Source organism: Periplaneta americana, chromosome 15 (genome assembly GCF_040183065.1).
Source record: "Periplaneta americana isolate PAMFEO1 chromosome 15, P.americana_PAMFEO1_priV1, whole genome shotgun sequence".
NCBI classification, from domain to species: Eukaryota; Metazoa; Arthropoda; class Insecta; order Blattodea; family Blattidae; genus Periplaneta; species Periplaneta americana.
This window is the reverse complement of record NC_091131.1, coordinates 50556628-50576012: the sequence shown is the minus strand read 5'-3', so window position 1 is coordinate 50576012 and position 19385 is coordinate 50556628. Positions and strand designations below refer to the sequence as shown.

General features: G+C 36.7%; 1 protein-coding gene across 2 annotated transcripts in view; it reads left to right on the top strand.

The window, feature by feature from the left end:
• Positions 1–19385, top strand: part of cwo (transcription factor cwo) — a 63612-nt gene that overhangs the window by 12203 nt on the left and 32024 nt on the right. Inside the window, exons 2-3 of one of the 2 annotated variants that reach the window (XM_069847172.1) lie at positions 4479–4550; positions 12181–12256. In XM_069847172.1, coding sequence (XP_069703273.1) covers positions 4479–4550; positions 12181–12256 — 148 coding nt within the window. The remainder of the gene's footprint in view (positions 1–4478; positions 4551–12180; positions 12257–19385) is intronic. The other variant, XM_069847174.1, reaches the window with a different exon arrangement.

Genomic DNA, 19385 nt, shown 5'->3' with positions numbered 1-19385 from the left:
GGGAAAGTCATAATTGTTGAATGGAAAGGAAGCCCTCAAATAATCCATAGTTCATAATAAAACTGTAACTTAAAATTTTCTGGTAATTTTCACTTTGCAGAAATAATTGGTGTAAACATGTATAATTAGCTATCCTGAAACCGAAAATAGCATTTTTTAAATATTTGTATGTGTGTATGTTTGTCTGTCTGTCTGTCAGTCTCTGTGTGTATGTTTGTCACCTTTTCACTCGAAAATGGCTGAACCGATTTTTATGGAAGATAAGTTAGTTCCCACCAGAGACAGGCAAAACCTCATTCAGGCCTGCCCATAACTGTTTACTTTCATGAGTGGGCTTACGCACGGTATCGCTCACCTGTCGGTCAACCTTCTCTTACAAGCAGGCAGCCAGTGTGGTTGCACGTGACTCCCAAACAGTCCTAATAATGACCCGAAAGGACTATTTTGTTCCGCCTACCTGCACCAGACTGTGCTGCTTTCAGGTGCTTGATAAATATCAACCAAGTCTCATCCGAACTTGGCAGGAAGCATGCAGATATAGACAAACTATTGAAAACTTAATTTATCGTCTTGTGAAACGTAATGAATACAAAGAAAAATGTTTCTCGTCAGCATAATATCAATTAAATGCCAATAGTTATTATAAATTATTTACACTTTCCTTTTCATCATAGCAATATAAATGTAATGCAAACTCTTCAAACTTTAAGCTTCATAAATGAAAAGAAATCTGTTCTTCAGAAATTAAATAGCAAATCAATATGCCGAAGAACGAAAAACTTTTTTACATTTTACAGGTTTTCATGAGGCTTTTAATTGTTTATAAGGAAAAAATTAAAATGGAATTTTTTCCTATTATAGTTGTTGATATTCATAATAATTGTTACCAATGTATTTTCAATATCTTCTCTTCCCTTCCCCTTCATTTCACTTCCCTTTCCCTTCCTCTTTCCTTTCCTTTCCTCTCCCCTTTCCTTTCCGCTCCCCTTTCCTTTCCTTTCCTTTCCTTTCCTTTCCTTTCCTTTCCTTTCCTTTCCTTTTATCTTTCCTTTCCCGTCCCTTCCCCTCCTCTCGTCTCCTTTCCTTTCCATTTTTTTTAACTAGTCACAAGTTAAGAAATGTTACTATTTTGTTGAGTCAGATACACTTTGCAGGAAAATGAAATTATTTTATTAAATTCTGTAGTGCAATAAGTTGTAAAACTGTGTTACTTCAATCAAGAATTTTCTGCCGTATTTTACCATAAAATACAGATTTTTTGAAGTGACTAAATAGATTTCAAGTCCCGCGCCGTGGCGTCGTGGTCTAAGGCATCCTGCCTAGGACTCGCGTTACGGAATGCGCGCTGGCTCGATTCCTCATGGGGGAAGAAATTTTCTCTTGAAATTTCGGCCAGTGTATGGGACCGGTGCCCACCCAGCATCGTGATGCACATGGGGAGCTGCGATAGGTAGCGAAATCCGGTTGCGAAAGCCAGCTATAACGGCTGGGAGGATCATCGTGCTAACCACACGATACCTCCATTCTGGTTGGATAATCGTCCACCTCTGCTTTCGTCATGTGGGCATGAGGCCAGCAGCCGGCTGGTCGGTCTAGGCCCTTCACGGGCTGTAGCGCCACGGATTATTAAATATATTTCAAACTAGTACTGTTTCGTGATAACCATGATACCTGAATGCAAGTCACTCTACAATACGAGCACACAGACAGGCTTTCTCGGTTCCTGTCTGGATTGGGCTTATAAAACCCGGGTTGCATGGGCCAGTCCTAAATTTTAACCTGCTCTGCAACTGCATCGGAACCCAAGTCTGACGGCAGCAGTTACGATCGTGAGTATTGTCTCTTTGTCGGTGTCTGGTTCCCACTTAGATTTTAGGCTATATGGCATTCAAAATACTTTCTTTAAAAGGGGGCTTTGAAATAAATAAATCGAAATATCTCGCTTATTATTGAGTTTTTAGTAGAATGTTACATAACAAAAGTTGCTTTTAAAATGTTTCCGGTAAGGTTTGTTCTGTGCAAAATTTTGATAGGACTAATATATTTAACGGGATAAATGAGTATTAAAATGACATTGCTTTTTATGTGAGTGTCACCTGTCAGACTAATATACGAGTAATAAAGATAAAACAAATGACTATGCGTATATTTAAGGTGGCCTTGGACAACAATCGGAAAATATTCATTTAACAACCTTTGTATATGGATATCAATTTACCATGTGACACAGAAGTCAGTTGACAAATGGGAAACATTACTCTAATTGAAAATACAATTTTATTGTGTTTAGTTGAAAATACAATTTTATTGTGTACAGTATGTTCACTGCCGCAATTGTTCAAAATGTGCTCCATTTAGGCTACTTGAAGACAGTGCCTCACTCGATCCTGAAATTCTTCAGTCACGCTTAAAAGTGTTTCAGGTGAGATGTGCTGAATGACATGGGTGATCCATTGTTTCAATCATCTATAGATGTAGGTTCCGTCTGTAAAACGTGCTGTTTCACAGATCCCCATAGAAAGAAATCAAGGGGTGTGAGATCTGGTGACAATGGAAGCAAGTTCACCTCGTCCAATCCAGTGCACACCGAACATCTCATTTAGTTTCTAACGAACTGTTACAACATAGTGTGCCGATGACCCCATATTGGTGAAACCACATTCTTATCCGTTTGTTCAGTGGAAATTCATACAGGAGAACTTCATTACAGTGCTGTCCAGCAATTCCCCATATGTAGCTATGTTGGTGTACATTTCCATCAAAGAAATATGGTACCAGAGCTATCAGCCAGTATTCCACACCACACCATAACTTTTGGAGCACCAGGTTTATTAGCTTGACGCATCCATCTTGGGTTTCCTGTGGACCAGTGTCTTGCATTTTGTGTATGAGCGTGCTCGTCTAGAAAGAATAAGCTTCGTCATTGAACAGAACATGCTGAAGGAAGGATCGATCAGTACGCAAGTGCTGTGTAAACCAGTTGCAATATTTTCGTCTCTTGAGTGAATCCTCTTCTTGCATTATATGTGAATTCTGTAATTTGTAGAGGCGAAAACCTACAGATTTCTATAATCTGGGACCAGGTTTTGTACTGATACCACTTTCTCGAGCCACATAGCGCACTGCCGTCATCTTCGCAATCACGTTTACTGAATGCTGTCCGTCAGTAGCAGATTTGGGACGAAAGGTGGAGAATTCTAGCGGTACAAAAGGGGAATATGTACTGCCAACCTAACAGTACAAATGAAAAAGTCTCTTAAGCAAAGAGTTTGTAATATATAATATAATATAATATAATATAATATAATAATGTAATATATAATATATATGTAAGTATTACAAACTCTTTGCTCTTAAGTTACGGACATCTTGGAGGGAACGCGTCATTATGTTACTTTATAACAGTTTTACAATTAATATTGTTTCCCATTTATCAACTGACTTCTGTGTCACACGGTATTATGATATTCAATATTCATATTATGTATGTATCTATACTAAATAATAATTATAAAGAGAGAGTATCTGTGTGTTTGTATGAGGCAATCTCATATACCATTTAATGGATTTCGATAGTTCTTTCATCATTGGAAAGTGTAATTCCTTTAGATGGACGTAGGTTTCATGTCATTACAGAAGCTCCCGAGTGAATCGAAGGCTGGGCACAAATGCATCATAAGGTGGGACTAAAACAGATCCTTACGCACAGAAAACTTAATATAAATAGGGTATTATCGAAACTAAAGATGAATGAGCGCTATATAGTAAAATGTAAAAGGTAGTAAAATTTGATGTCTGATTTGCGTTGCGTTTATTTATGACCCAGTGAAAGCCAGATATGGATTAATTATACAAATATACACGTGGCACATCATTAAGTATTAATTATTCAGAAGGTTACCGACATATTCGGGTGAGCTATGGTACTGTATATTTTAACTTCATTTGGTCCATATAAAATACTTGAATTGAATTGGGTTTGAATTTAAGAGAGGGGGGTACTACGATCCATCACTGCGACTTTATTAGATCTATTGCTCAAGCTAGGCGCATTTCCAACCCATACTGGCTGACCATACTAAGGCTCGCTGCGTACCCAGGCTACGAGCAATCAACCCCACTCTTCCCTACGCCAGTCCCCTCCTTGCGAAGACAGCCGGCTTTCGGGGAATACTTTGGAATGCTGACGGAATGATGTAGATGCCTAATATGGGGAAACGGGAGAATCCGAAAACGAAAACCCAAACTGCGACCTTTTCCGTCACAACAGTCACTATGAACCAACCTGAAAAAATATCGTATTTTATTTGTTTTTATGAACCACTGGTTTAGAGTTACGGGCGTGCCACGGGATTTTAAATTACAACTTTAATGTACCACATGTTGAGAAAGGTTGAAAAACGCTGCTTTAGAAGCTTTGTATTGCGACCAATAATGGTTTAAGGGTTTTACTGTGCGGCGTTTTTATTTCGTTTCAGCTATAGCTCCACTGACGGAGGCTCTTCCCAGGCATGCAAAGAAGAACAGAGTATCTTCAGATACTGCGATGGGTGAGTGTCTTTACTGATTTCTCACATTCAGTAACGGCGTTCTATACTGTTTTCCTACAACATTGGTATCAATGGGACGTGTTCTTCCGTCATTTTGGTATATATATTTTTTAGATATTCGTTTTGCCGATATACAGTTCGGTGTTTGTAGATTTTGACAATCGATTGAAGAAAGACGTAAGGTAATGACATCATTGTTGTAACAGTATCAGTAAAGTCACAAATGCATTATCTGTACAGAGTATAGTTCAGTTTGTTTGTAAAATGCAGATGCAAGATATACAGTATACAGTAACACGGTGTAGTAAGAGTGTCCATTACATGCGTTTTAGGCTTACAGGGAATAGGTTAATAGAGACCATTTTAATGGAAGTTGTACATACATACATGCATGCATGCCGAATGAGTCAACAAAGCTTTTAGTTTTTTTCGCAATCTCGGACATTGAAACAATACTGTTATACTTATTAATGAAACGCTGCTAAACCCCCTTAATTAAACAAAAAATGGTATGATTCTGGTATTCAAATGAGTAAATTTGAACTCTTTCTTATACTTTAAAGTTGGAAGTATACTGTCTTTTAATTTTTTTAACACTGAAGTAGAACTTGTGTGGCTCTACGGGGGCCGGATTGAGACGAATCCATGTACCTACAGATGTAATTTATGTATTTATTTAATCTGGCAGAGCTAAGGCCAGTAGGCCTTCTCTTCCGCCCAGCCAGACTCTAATTCTAATTGAATACAATTGCTTACATAGTTATTACATTAATATCTAGACCATAAAACAACATGAAAGTAAATAATTAAAGTTGGATAAGTAATGTTAGTGTGACAATAGTAAACATTGGTAAGAAATAGTTATAATAATAATAATAATAATAATAATAATAATAATAATAATAATAATAATAATAGTAATAGTAATAATAATAATAATGAGATAATTTAGATATTTAATTGTGATATATATATATATATATATATATATATATATATATAACCATTAAACATTGAGAAACCTGAAACAGCTATTCTCACAGGTCCATTATGAGCCCCTCTACATGCGGTGTTTGTTCAAGTCCGACGGTCTGGGTGGCATTCATAAATGCGATGCTGATGGGCAGGCCATTATGTCTCAGCCCTGAAAGAGCCAGGCCACATCCCAGACGAGTACCTGATAAACCCGAACCCCTTAAATGCTATATTACCATCGGAGACCCGACCTAAATTTAATCATCGCAAGTAATAAATGAAATGAAGCAGAGGTGGAGAGTTTTGATGAAATGAAAGAGGTAAACGAGAGTACCTCTAGTAAAAATTTCTGCAATGTCTACTTTATCCAGCACAATTTTATTTTGTAGAATAATAATAATAGTAATAATAATAATAATATTATTATTATTATTATTATTATTATTATTATTATTATTATTATTTCACCTACGCAAAAAGTTTAAAATCAAATGAAACATTTTATATCTCAATAAAACATTACTATTAATAACTTTCATTTGTTGTTATTAATAATATATTCAGTATTTCAATAATTTAAATCCAGTAACTAATAATTAGAGTCCTGCGTTTGGTTACTTTGAATAACCTACAAGTTAGGTGTACGTTATACAGTAGCTTCACTTCGTCAACAGTTCACGCAGCGGTCTATCATTGCACGCTCTGGTACTGTGTGTGTGCACATCTATTTGTTCCTGTACGTGTATGTATAAGTCTGTGAATAACAGGAATAGTACTCGTGCACAAGATACCTTTTGGATTTAATAACAGTAATAACCAAGTATTTATATAAAGGCAGTTTATATGCAATAAAAGATCATTTTTTGCCACCGTTAAGACAAAACTAAAAATTTTCAGGAGCCAGTCTCTTTATTTTCGGGATTTGTCCATATGTGGAATTAGAAAACCCTTTTTTTTCCGTTTGTTGCCCGTATATGCAATATTATAAAACCATTCGAGCTAAGAAAAAGATACATTTTTACTAAGAATGTTTCGCTGCCTTTGCTCCTCTATTAAACTCAAAAGAATATGTCGGAATTTTTCCTTTTTTTCCACTTAACATTCTATCTTCTTTAGCCCACAAATAGCACAAACTTTCTTAAAATCTGCAAAATTCAAACAAATTTACAAGCACAACACAACAGATGACAAATGAAAAACGATAAATAATCTTCTAACAACGCAGTGTTGTGATCACGAACAAAAACGCTACGAATTTATGCATCAACTTAATATTATAATCTACCAACAAAACTACGGTACTTCAAAAATTCAATTCATAATTAAAATCTTTAAAATAAAATGTATAACAAATTCCGTAACGATCAGGTACAGAATCGAGCCTGATCCACCTGAATGGAATACCAGCGCTCTAATGCTGAGCCACAGACGGTGCTAGTGAACGAAAACACAATGCAAACAAAAATTAATAGACACCATTATGAACAGGATGGCCACCTGTTTTGCTTAAGCTGCAGGCGCCTTTGTCTGCTAATCCAGAGGTGGGCTCGGGCGTGCGGATTCGATTCTCTCGTGGGCTTATTATCTGAGTGTTGTTTTTTCTTAGGTTTTCCCCAATGGTAAGGCAAATATCAAATAATCTGTGGCGAATCCTCGGCATCATTTCGCCAAACACCATCTCGCTATCACCAATTAACGGATCGTGACACTTAGGCATGTTACGCCTATGTGCGCCATATATTATGCAATGATTGTCCACGTCCGAAAGGTGGTCCGAGTGACATTTGTGAATCCGACGCTGATAGGTGGGCATCCTACCTCAGCCCCTGATAGAGCCAGGTCCCATCTGCAGACGAGTATCTGATAGACCCCAGAGGCCCGAAGCCGTAAAGTCTTCCTATCTCGGCACCGGAAACCCGTATCTACTACCCCCCAAGACTTCACCCCGTCTATTTTTACTATTGAAGATGATAGATGAATTGAGGGGAAAGGTGGAGAGTGTTGGTGGGATGATGGAAATGGAAGTACCACGAGAAATCCGTCCTGCAACGTCTGCTTTGTCCACCATATATTCCATCACGGCCTGGCCGGGGATCGGACCCAGGCCGCCTGAATGGAAGACTTAGTTCCTTGTGACTTTAAGGAAAAAAATTGATGTTTATTCTATGCTCCGGTTCGATTATTGATCTTCCATTACCGAATTGCTCCTGTCTTCGAATTGGCGAAATTGTTTGATTTGATGCAAACTTAAGTTCAAAAGCTTTGCGCTACCAACATTCTAATTGACTCTTCTGAGTTACATCTACATGGTTTAACTTTTCTTTCAACTTTACACATGCAAGCAATGCATACAATAGTGCACGAAACGCATTCAATATTGCATGTCTTTTTCCATTAAAAATGATAGCGCATGGAGCAATTCACAGTTATCTAACGCCGATAGGTATCTTATGCGTTATTTCGTTCAACAATAGCAAGTAGCGAGCAGTTGGTCGTTTTAGATGGCCATGAGTAAACTGAAAATGGGGGCACGTACTGTACGATTAGCTTACTATTTACGTGATGAAAATAACGTAAGAGTTTCAACGAAGAGACAGAATCAGAAATGACACAATAAGTTAGAGAATGGGAATAAAAATAACATTATGGAGAACATTTCAATAAAGCAACTAATTTTATATGGACATGTAATGAGAATGAGAAGAGAGGTTACCAATGATGATACATAAATGGATTACACCAAGAAAATGATAACGGGAAAGACCACAGACAACATGGAAGAAAGGTATTCTTGAAGCGATGGGAAATAGGAACTTAAGACGAGCAATTTTTGGACCGAGCAGAATTGTTTTCATCAGTTCGTGTATATATAATTGAATTCACCTATAGACCTACATCTCTTTTTGTATGGCCTATGTTAAATTTTATTTAGTTGTCAGAAGATATTGATATATTGTTCACTGAAATAATAATAATAATAATAATAATAATAATAATAATAATATGACGTTTACCTCTGATTGAGGTTCTGGCTAATATGTACATATATTATCAGGCAGTACATCTCACTTGACGATATGTGTCAGAGGGAGAACAATTATTTGTATGCATCTGAAGTCTGATTAGTGTAATATGTAGCTAATCGGCGATGTATGCAATGGAGGGGAAAAGAAACTAGCCACCCTACCTCATCTCCTGGCCTAGTCACCTCGTAAGTGGTGCCATGTTGGTGTCACTTGTGAGGTTCAGACCTGTCTTCGGACAGTTGACTAAACAACAACAACAATATGACGTTCAGCATAGCACACCATAAAGATACAAAATGTTCTTGAACGTGCGTTTTCAACTTACGTTTTTCAGTAAGCTCCCGAGATTGAATGCTTACACCCACGGAAAGTTGAACGGTGATGTTTGTATTCCCATTGTGAAATGGTGGTATGACTACTTTATTTTACGGCAACTTTTACATTCTTAAGTTGACGGTTAAGTTTCCATTGTGAATGTGAAATCATGTTATCATCTAACGGTAATGTTAATATCAATGTTTATGTAAATCATTGTGGATGAATTTGAAGGATCAACAAAACGTAGGTATCGTGAATTCGTGAGTTCTTTAAGTGTTTTTCCTGTATAACTTCTCACCAGGTGAGTTCTGGCAGCTGCGGAATACCTTGTAAAAGACACTCAACGATTGTGTGTATATTGATTATTAGAATGAAATAATATATAGATTAATTAAGTTGAAGATGTGTGAATAATTGGGTGGTTGAATAATGTTACGAGGCGTCGTTACATATAGATCAGTTTTACACTAAACCTGGAGTAATCATTTAAGCTGTTATTGTTTATTTTACACCCACTAGTATGTAATTTCTGTCTTATACATAATTTATTGCTATTTTCTATGCCAAGTTCATTAAGAACTATTAATATTTATTATTCATGTGTATTTCCTGTATTTATTAAAATAATGTTTATATGCCATGTTAATTTCCATTTATTTTCATTTACGTAAACAATGATGCACAAAGTGGCCAACACAAAATATTATCTTGGTGCATAATCCACGGTATATTAACATTTATTTGGAGTGATTTATTGAAGAATGTACCGTTGAAGACTAACTTTGAAACATGTTAAACGAATTATCCTAGCACTAAAAATGGAAGCTCCATGAGCAAAATGATCTTATTTTAATTATTTGGATACAGTATCAATTTAAGAAACATATTAAAGGAATAATTTTTCTTGCACCAAAATGGGTGCTCCGTGGACAAAAATGATCGTAATTTAATTATTTAAGTACATTTGGAATTAAGAAACATGTTAAACGAATTGTCCTTGCACCAAAAACAGATGCCTTCTGGATCAAATTTTAATTATTTAATAGTTTGATCTGGTTGTGCATCTTCGATTCCGCTACGCACAGCACACGGGAGAAAAAAAAAGTACTTGCATTATTGTTAATTACTGAAAATAACCTCAAAATTGTAACACGCCTGTCTAGAGAGACGATTTTATCACTGCGAAAGCTGTAAACCCACCCAACCAGCCCCAAATTACCTTCGTTTCTTATATACCCGACGAATAATTTTCTCCAAAATATTCACAATTACATAACTCATTGGTACCATCATAATTCTGCAATACGCGGGAAAGCAAATGTTATCTATCAAAGACATATACTGTATGCAAAGCATACCAAAAGCCTGAACAAACCAAACCGACATAATACTGAATGCAAGGCATACCAAAAGCCTGAACAAACCAAACCGACATATACTGTATGCAAGGCATACCAAAAGCCTGAACAAACCAAATCTCTGCATTCAAAATCCTGAACGAGTTGAACCTAACCTATCACTGACCCACGACCTCACGAGAACTCACTTTCTATCTAACCACCTATCTGCCAAAAAGCGTATATGCAAGACATACCAAAAGGCTGATCAAACCAAACCTAACCTGGCACCGATCCTCGAATTTAACTCACTTTCTATCTGTCTACTACCTACCAAAAAGCGTATAATACCGGTATACAAGACATTCCAAAGCGTAATCAAGCCAAACTAACTTGTCACCGATCCCCGACCTTACGAAAACTCGGCTACTTTATCTATCTGTCCGTCCGTCCATCCATCCGTCTATCTATCTATCTATCTATCTATCTATCTATCTATCTATCTATCTATCTATCTATCTATCTATCTATCTATCTACTCACCTGTCTGCCTGCCTGTCCGTCTGTCTATCTATCTGTCTGTCTGTCTACCTACCTACCTACCTACCTACCTACCTATCTACCTATCTATCTATCTATCTATCTATCTATCTATCTATCTATCTATCTATCTATCTATCTATCTATCTATCTATCTATCTATCTATCTATCTATCTATCTATCTATCTATCTATCTATCTAAATCTAATCTAATCTAATCTAATCTATCTATCTATCTATCTATCTATCTATCTATCTATCTATCTATCTATCTATCTATCTATCTATCTATCTATCTACTCACCTGTCTGCCTGCCTGTCCGTCTGTCTGTCTGTCTGCCAAAAAGAGTAGAATGCAATACATAACAAAAGCCTGAACAAACCAAACATAACCTATCACTGATGCTTATTTACCTGTCTAGATATTGGCAGCACTGTGACACACATTTCAAAAGCTCTTTGCTGAATATCTCTCAACTAAATATGATAATATATAACGGACTGACATTTGTATTTGCGAATTTTTCATTGAGTAGAATTGTGTAAATATAGTGTATTAAACGTGACATAATTACTTAATTTGTGCCTTGTGTACATTTGTGAAACTATTCCATCTCTCAGTTTAATATACTGAGTTAAAAACCCAATGAAAATTAGATATAATAAAATTATGTTGTGCGTAGCGAGATCGGTGATTCATTTCATTGGGTATTGTATGAGGTTGTTATGACGAGATACCTATTGTTAATATTGTTTCTGTTTATAACAGTAGGCCTTGACTGACCGAGTAAATAATGACTCGCGCTCTGAGGGGAGGAGCTCGGGGTAAAGGATGGCCCACAAGCCATAAATCGTGCTAAAGATATTTACGTTTATGTAAAACTGGCCTGTGTGTAGTGAATGTATGCATAGATGAGTGAGTGAATGGTTAAATGAATGGCATCATGAATTAATGATTTCATAGATGAAAGGAAGAGTTGGTGGGTTAATAAATATGGATGAATATATGAATAACTGTCATTAAGTGAATGGATGAATAATTAATTAAGAAACGAATAAATTAATGAATACATTAATAACAGAATGGAGTTGATACGTGATGAACAAATAAATTTGTAATTGAGAGAATTAAATGGCCTGTGAACAAAATGGTGAATTATATAATGCATCGATAAATAATTAGGCCTACTGGAGTATATAGTTGAGTACATAAATGCCTGAATATATATGTATCGTAGAGTGAAATACTTGTATTAACGAGTGGACGCGTGACTAGAAGAACGAATGAAGAAATAAATGACTGAGTGGAAGGCTAGATGGATGAATGAACGCCAGAATGACCGAATGAATGAATCGATAGCTCAACTCATATTGTGAATAAGAATATGCAGAGAAAGAAAACTAATTAGTAATAAATGGATGTTTTCTTACAGGAACCTCAACTTCTCGACTGTTGCCACCAGCGAAGACGATGAGTACGGCAGTTATCACAAGAAGAAAGTTTCCAGAGTAAGTACAAATGGATCTGCGCATGACTAAGACAAGTTGTTAAATAAGGAAAACTATTTATGCATGATTGTATTATCCCTTGCAAGAGTTGAGCCGTACATCATTTTGGAGTGTTTTTCGGCTTCATAAATTATACAAACAAATCACTTGACGATATGTGTCAGAGGAAGAAAAATAAAATTGTTTGTGTACATCTGAAGTCTGCTTAGTGTAATATGTTCCTAGTCAGCGATGTATGCAATGAATAAGGAAGGAGCTGGCCACCCAACCCCATTATCTTAGGTCTTTGTTTATTGTCTAATTCTAAAGAGAGATCAAAAAATTACTGTGCACCTACATTATGCAGAGTAAAACTTTCCTTTCTTCATATTTATATTTCTAATCATGGTCAACGTGACTTCAGACAAGTCAACAATCATCCATTTCCTTTTCTTATTTCCTCTCCCCTCCCCAAAAGAATGCCACTCATTGCCACACCACGATGAAAGTCAATTTGTTGTTTTGACATTGGGTTAGCTGCACAGTGAGTTTTTGCCCAGATCACATATATATGTATATGATCTAGGGTTTTTGCTCTCTCTGTAATTGCACCTCTTGTAGAACTCTTAGACATTCCAAAAGTTGTCTCCGGACTAACGAAAGAGAATACTTTTGCATCTTTTGCAAGATGTTCATCTTTCTTGTTGCCATACAGGAGATTCCATAGTTCACTGATTCTGAGATAATGTTCACTTGAATATTGGTTTTTTCCAGAAAAGTAATAGTTGTGGGTTATCTCACTCACTCAGTATTTAGTACCATTTGTTTTCCAGTCATATATATATGAATAATGATGAAATGAATTTTGTACTCGGGTCATCTGTCGGAGAAGAGACACGACGTGATGCAGGGAATCCTGCACGTGGGGATTTGTAGACAAAACACAACGTGATGGGCAAGCGCTTCTCACATATTATGCACGCATATGACGTGGAGAGTGATCCAGAAACTTCGACAAATGGAATATGGATGTTGCTCTACTATTGTGATTTATTGTTTTCTTTCATGCAGCTGAAGTCCAATTTATTTTTAACCCGAGAATGGTGAATACAAAATTGTAGTCAGTGCGAGAACAAATAATTACATTTATTATTATTTTACCAATAACATGATCGATGTTTTTCTGTTACAATTCAATTCGGCAGACATAAGTGAACAGGGTTTGTGTGTGTTTTTGGCATATGAGGTACATTCTCATAATTCACATTTACTTAATTTTTTTCGATTCCTTAGTTGCGCTATAGACACAAAATGCATTTTTCCCTGTATTTACAACACAGGGAAATTATAATTGAAAGCTTTTTAAAGAAAAAGAACCATAGTCCAAAAAAATGCAAATTTGAGATATTAAACACGTGGTGAGCGTATTGTAGCTGCCATCTACTGAATTAGTTGTTAATGGAAAAAAAAACACCATAAATCCTATGTTATAGGAATGGAAAAACTTGGTTAGTTACTATTTGTGTTGTCAATGCCACTAATGTCTCTTTCGATATTACACTCACAGAAATAACATTATGTCCAAGTGTTCATACACTAAGCAGAATCCGAGCACACAAATAATTTTTTATTGTAGGTATTTCATTATTCTCAAAAAGTCACTGTCGGCATCATGTAGCAGACGGCTATGTAAGCAAATCGCAACATACTGTTTTACTTATTTTTAAAACACACAGGCTTATAATGGTCTTATGGAACGAATCTGTTACGTGATCTTGTTTGTTGTATGCGACTGTCTACTTTCCTTTCCTTCCTTTGTATCTTTCTCATTTGCCTTCTTTTTCTTCATCCTTTTTAACCTTCCTATCACGTTCCCTCCTAACTTTCATTTTCTTCTTACATGTATTTGTGTTGCTTCCTTTCGTTCTTTATTCCTTTTTGTTTAATTTTCTTTCATTCATTCATTTTGAAAGATAGTAAGGGATGCGTAAATATTTCGGAAACATAATTATGCACAACGGATATCTCAGAATCTCGCTGGAATTCGAAAACCAGCGCTTTAACAAAAGTGTAGAAAGATATCCTTCAGATTTGTCCAAAGATTCCGACAGTTGAACACTGATCCGTTTGGTGTGAATTCTTCACTGTAACCAAATTGCACCTGTCCAATAATTTCGATCTGTGTCGGATGTAAACGTGACCGAAGCGCGGAATGTGATGTGATAAGTGTGTACTTTTTTTGGAGAGGGGGTGGGGTCGAATGGCAGGGCCCTTGTTATTCACCCTGACTCTACAAGCGACTCATAGATGTCGCTAGTACCGAGAAGCGTAGACCACCCACTTACAAGCAAACATTCACATGGGGAGAGATCATTTTTTTTTCTTCCAACATGTTAATAATGCCAAAACAAGTTCGTGTACAAATTTTGGTCACTCGAGCGCAATTACAAGGGCCGTACAGAAAGTAAGTTTTTCTCGGGCCGTCTACGGAAAGAAAACACAATTTCATGTAAAGATTTATTGGAACAGATACAGCTTTTTTTCAACATATTCCCCTCCGGAAATAAGACAATATTGTCGTACCGTGGGATCAACACAGAGGTGTAGACGTTTGTCACTGACGGCAGACTTCTACGACACAGGAATACAAAAGTTATCCCATGGTATGACAAATGACAATGAATGTTTGCTTGTTACTTCGCCACTCGTAATAGTCGATGATGAACCGTTGGTATGTCACAGGTAAGGCTCTGTATTAGTGGATATAATCGTCCGACATTTTAATTCTTGCATTGCCGTATGCAGTTAGGAGACGAGGACGATATTTCCCGCTCCGTTAGCATTTATCATGCCATAGCTCCAATGAGGTCAATCAGTCGCGCTGTATTTTTTTATTGATAGCTCAATGTCTAAGGAAAGCATAGAAAAAATTCGAAATAAATACTAACTTCGAAGTGATCTGTTCAGAATAGACATTTACACCTTCAGAAGTTGATATAAGCGGCAAACTTTTTTATTTTTCCCTTTAGATGGGTGGTCAGAACGAGAGATATGTTAAAAAAAATACAAATTATTACTTTTAAGAATGGTCACTACTCAAAATCTTTACTGATTTCCGTGTTACAGACGAGTATTAAACAAACGAGAGTTTTCGCTTAGCGAAAGACTCACGATTCAGCCTTTTGTCTGTTAAATGAAAAACAACGGTGGCTTCTTATAGCACTTATCGCACTGATTTCAAATCTGTTTACAAAATGTTTTCATAGCAACTTTGAGCCACCGTGGCGGTTGTGATGTGTAAATATAGTGAGTGATACTATATTAGTTTCTGTCATAGTGTTGCGGCCGAGCAGAGTTGAACGCTGCTGACGAATCTGTGGAACCAATCACAACGAGAGATGCAAATGTCGTGCATGGCATCGCGTGCTGCTCGTCGAAGGTCGCAAGTGTGCGCTAGGGCGAAAATAACCGCAACTTTGTGCCAACAGTTCGCCCGTCCCCTTGTCCTCCCGCAATATTCAATGGGATTCTCTAATTCTGTGTTTTCAAACTTTACTTCCCGTGCTGATCCTTTTGGCTTCAGTAATATTTGATATCGCAGCCATTTCCCGTTTGTGCTATCTCATTGCCAGAGGGCGAATTCGTATAGATACGGGAAAAACTATAAACATCGTGCATGAATAATTCATGTACGGTACTTAAAATAGTTACGTATACATAAAATAAATGGAAATACTTTCATGTTATTGCTTTCACTACAGTAATATGTTTATACTCCAGACGACACATTTTTCTAGACCTGTATCGAATTAAGGTAGCTATTTCAAGTGATTTTGATTACCTCTGCTTAAATGAAAATATACTCTTATTTAATACACTTGAAGGTTAAATGTTAACTACTCAAAACACTTAGGGGAATTATGGCTACTGCATTCGAATTACTCAATACCAGTAAGCTATATATATATTTCTTTGCCAGCGAGAATGTCCGCCGGATATTACAGCGAATGAAAGCATAAAGGAGCTGGAAACTTTTTTTTTTCTCCAGTTATAGCCTACTGTAGACTCTACACACAAATGAATTAAACATAGGAACGATATAGATATATAGCGTTGTAGGCCTATACTAAGGACACTAATATTTTATTGACATTTTATTGGCCTGCATGAACTTACCTCGGAATAATCCACGTTCAGGTAACTTTTCGTACTCTAATATTGATTCATCTGCAATTTTCTTTTCACAATATTTTTCAAGTCAGCTTTGAAAAGTCGGGACACTTCCTTTTCTTCCAGAGAGCTGTAGCAAGTCTACCGCTGTGGAGTAACGATTAGCGCGTCTGACCATGAAATGAGCAGACAAGGTTCAAATCCTGGTTGGGACAAGTTACATGGTTGGATTTTTTCGGGGTTTTCCCTCAACAAATTGAAACAGAATTGCTGAATAACTTTCGGCGTTGGACCTCAGACTCATTTCTCCATCATTAATTCACATATTATCATTCATCATCCATACAATAGCCCTGGTTAAGTTCACGGTGCGGGGTGCTGTACTTGTACAAGAGCGCGGCCGTTTGACCACCCACTCATTCACAGAATAGGAGTGGTAAGCAAAATATGCGTCAGGCTGCAGTGTTAGCCTTCGGGTCCCTCCTCCGTACAAGAAAAAAAAAAAGATGTTAGCAATGGCATTGCACACGTATGTATAGAAAACATGCTATTTGGAGTTAATATTTGGGATTCAATTCCGTGGCACGACAGTCCATGCAGGGCCAAGGCCGGCTGCTGGCTTCTCGTCCACATGCCTCAACAGAGGTGAACGATCATCCAACCAGAACGGAGGTAGGCCTATGTATGGTTAGTATGATGATCCTTTCCAGTCGTTATAGCTGGTTTTCGTAACAGCATTTCTCTACCTACGTAGCTCCCAAAATTCATCACGATGCTGAGTGGGCACCGGTCCCATACAATGGCCGAAATTTCATGAGAAAATTTCTTCCCCTTGAGAACTCGAAACAGCGCGCATTTTGTAACGCGAGTGCTAGGCATGATGTTTCGACCACGACGCTACAGCCAGAGGACAGTATTATTGACATATTGAGTTTCTAAGTTACGCATTGCTCTTACGATTCGACTGAATCTGCTGCGTAATTTGAAATACCCTGCCGCCAAATATCTGAAACACCATACCCACGGACGTCAATTAAGGAAACCTAACTTACTGGAAAAAAGTGCCTTGTTAAATATTATGTAATGTGTAGGCCTATAACTAAAGGGATAAGATCCTACTTTTTTGTTTCACTTTGATAAAACATTAATTTTTCGACAGTGTATAGTAAGTAATCCATTTCACTCCAATTTCATTTTCGCCACACAATTTGCGCATCGCTTTTCAATTTCTTTTTCAATTTAGGGAAATAAATCTGAAGAGAATATGGATTAGCTCGCGCACGTTAATCGAGGCTCTTCTGTAATATATTTGTTGTCATCTACTTATGCGTGAGACTAGAAAACTAGAAAAAAATTACACTTGACGCCAAAGAAGAAAAGTGTATTTCGTTTTAGAAATTAAGATAATCTACATATTAAATTAGATATGTTCTGTGATGTATTCGTGTTAATTTAATTAGATATAAATATGAAGCGCACAAATTACCCGAACAGCTTCGGCGTTGAAGACTAATTCAAGTATAATTTGTGATGCGAAAAGACAGGGTTGAGGTAGGTTTTCTAAGGCTATTACATTTTCTTCACGCCAATTAACTATTTCCCTCGTAAGTCACAATATTATCCTTATCACCGATACAATAGTACATTTATTTCAGAATTCCCTTTGGTCATTTCCTTCGATTTTATTTCTTTATGTATTTTTACTATTTTATTTTACTTGCTCCATTCTTCCTTATGTAGATAAAACAGTCATTTAAATGATAACGCACCGAAGAACTCGTACCTAAAAATTTAGTATCTGTTAAGTTTGATTTTATCTGTATAGTTTAATCATAAAGTGAGTTACGTTCTCACTTAAACCCTCCTCTGTGACTCAAATGGTACTATTTACAGCTACAGGTTCAACGAAATTTATTTCCCACAAGGACCGAATGTGTGTTTCTTGTATTGTTTTTGTTCTATGTTAAGACTGATTAGCCTGTGCCATGACAACTACTGTACATTATTTGTCAATGTCTGTTATTCGTCAAGAAGATGGATAAGAATGTTGAGCAGCAGTGAAACTCGATGCTTATTATTAAAGATTAGTTAGTAATAATAATAATAATAATAATAATAATACTAATACTAATAATAATAATAACAACAACACAGTACATCAGAACGTCGATTATCAGACTCCAAATTGCCTACTTTTTCCTCTTTTTCCCACTGTTCTTTTGTTGATGAAAATAAATTTTGGAATGACACGGGCTAAAATTGCGTTACAATAATTAGTTAATTACTCATTGTTTCAGCATATTTTGTATGTTTCTTACTTGGGTTTCATTTTTACGTTTGTTAAATTGCAGTTATAGGTCATTCGGTATCTCGTGAAACCTACCTGCGCGTAAGGGGAAGGAAAAATAGGACAGGGAAGTTTCTCTCCCTCGCTACACTTCCACTTGCAGGTAGTTAGCTTGCTTACCTCCACCATAAAGTTCTTACTATGAGCTATGACACACACACACACACACACAAGCATTTGGTTTCACGAGATAATGAATAACCTGTAAGTACGTCTAAAGAAGAAAATAGTTAAGTGGAGGAATAAATCAGTTCATAGAAAACCTAGAATGCAGGGGAATTAACATAACTGTAAACATTTTCTGTGAGTTAAGAAAGATAAATGAAATACAGTCTCTTCTCGATTATCCGACAGTTACCTTCAATCCAGCTCATTTTCTGTCCTGTTCAGGTAGTAAAATTGAAATTGTACTGTATTTTCCAGGAAGCGAAGACTGATCTCGATGTACAGTGTGTAATTTCAAGCATCTAGCCGGCCAGAAATCAATTTTCACACCCTATCTTTAATGCTAAATTCTTATATAGACGTGTTTATAACACTCCAAAGTATACTATCCAAGTATAGACAGATGCTTAGATCTGTTAGGAGACCCTCACAACAGAGCGAAAGTTGCATGTCTCCGATAAGATCATT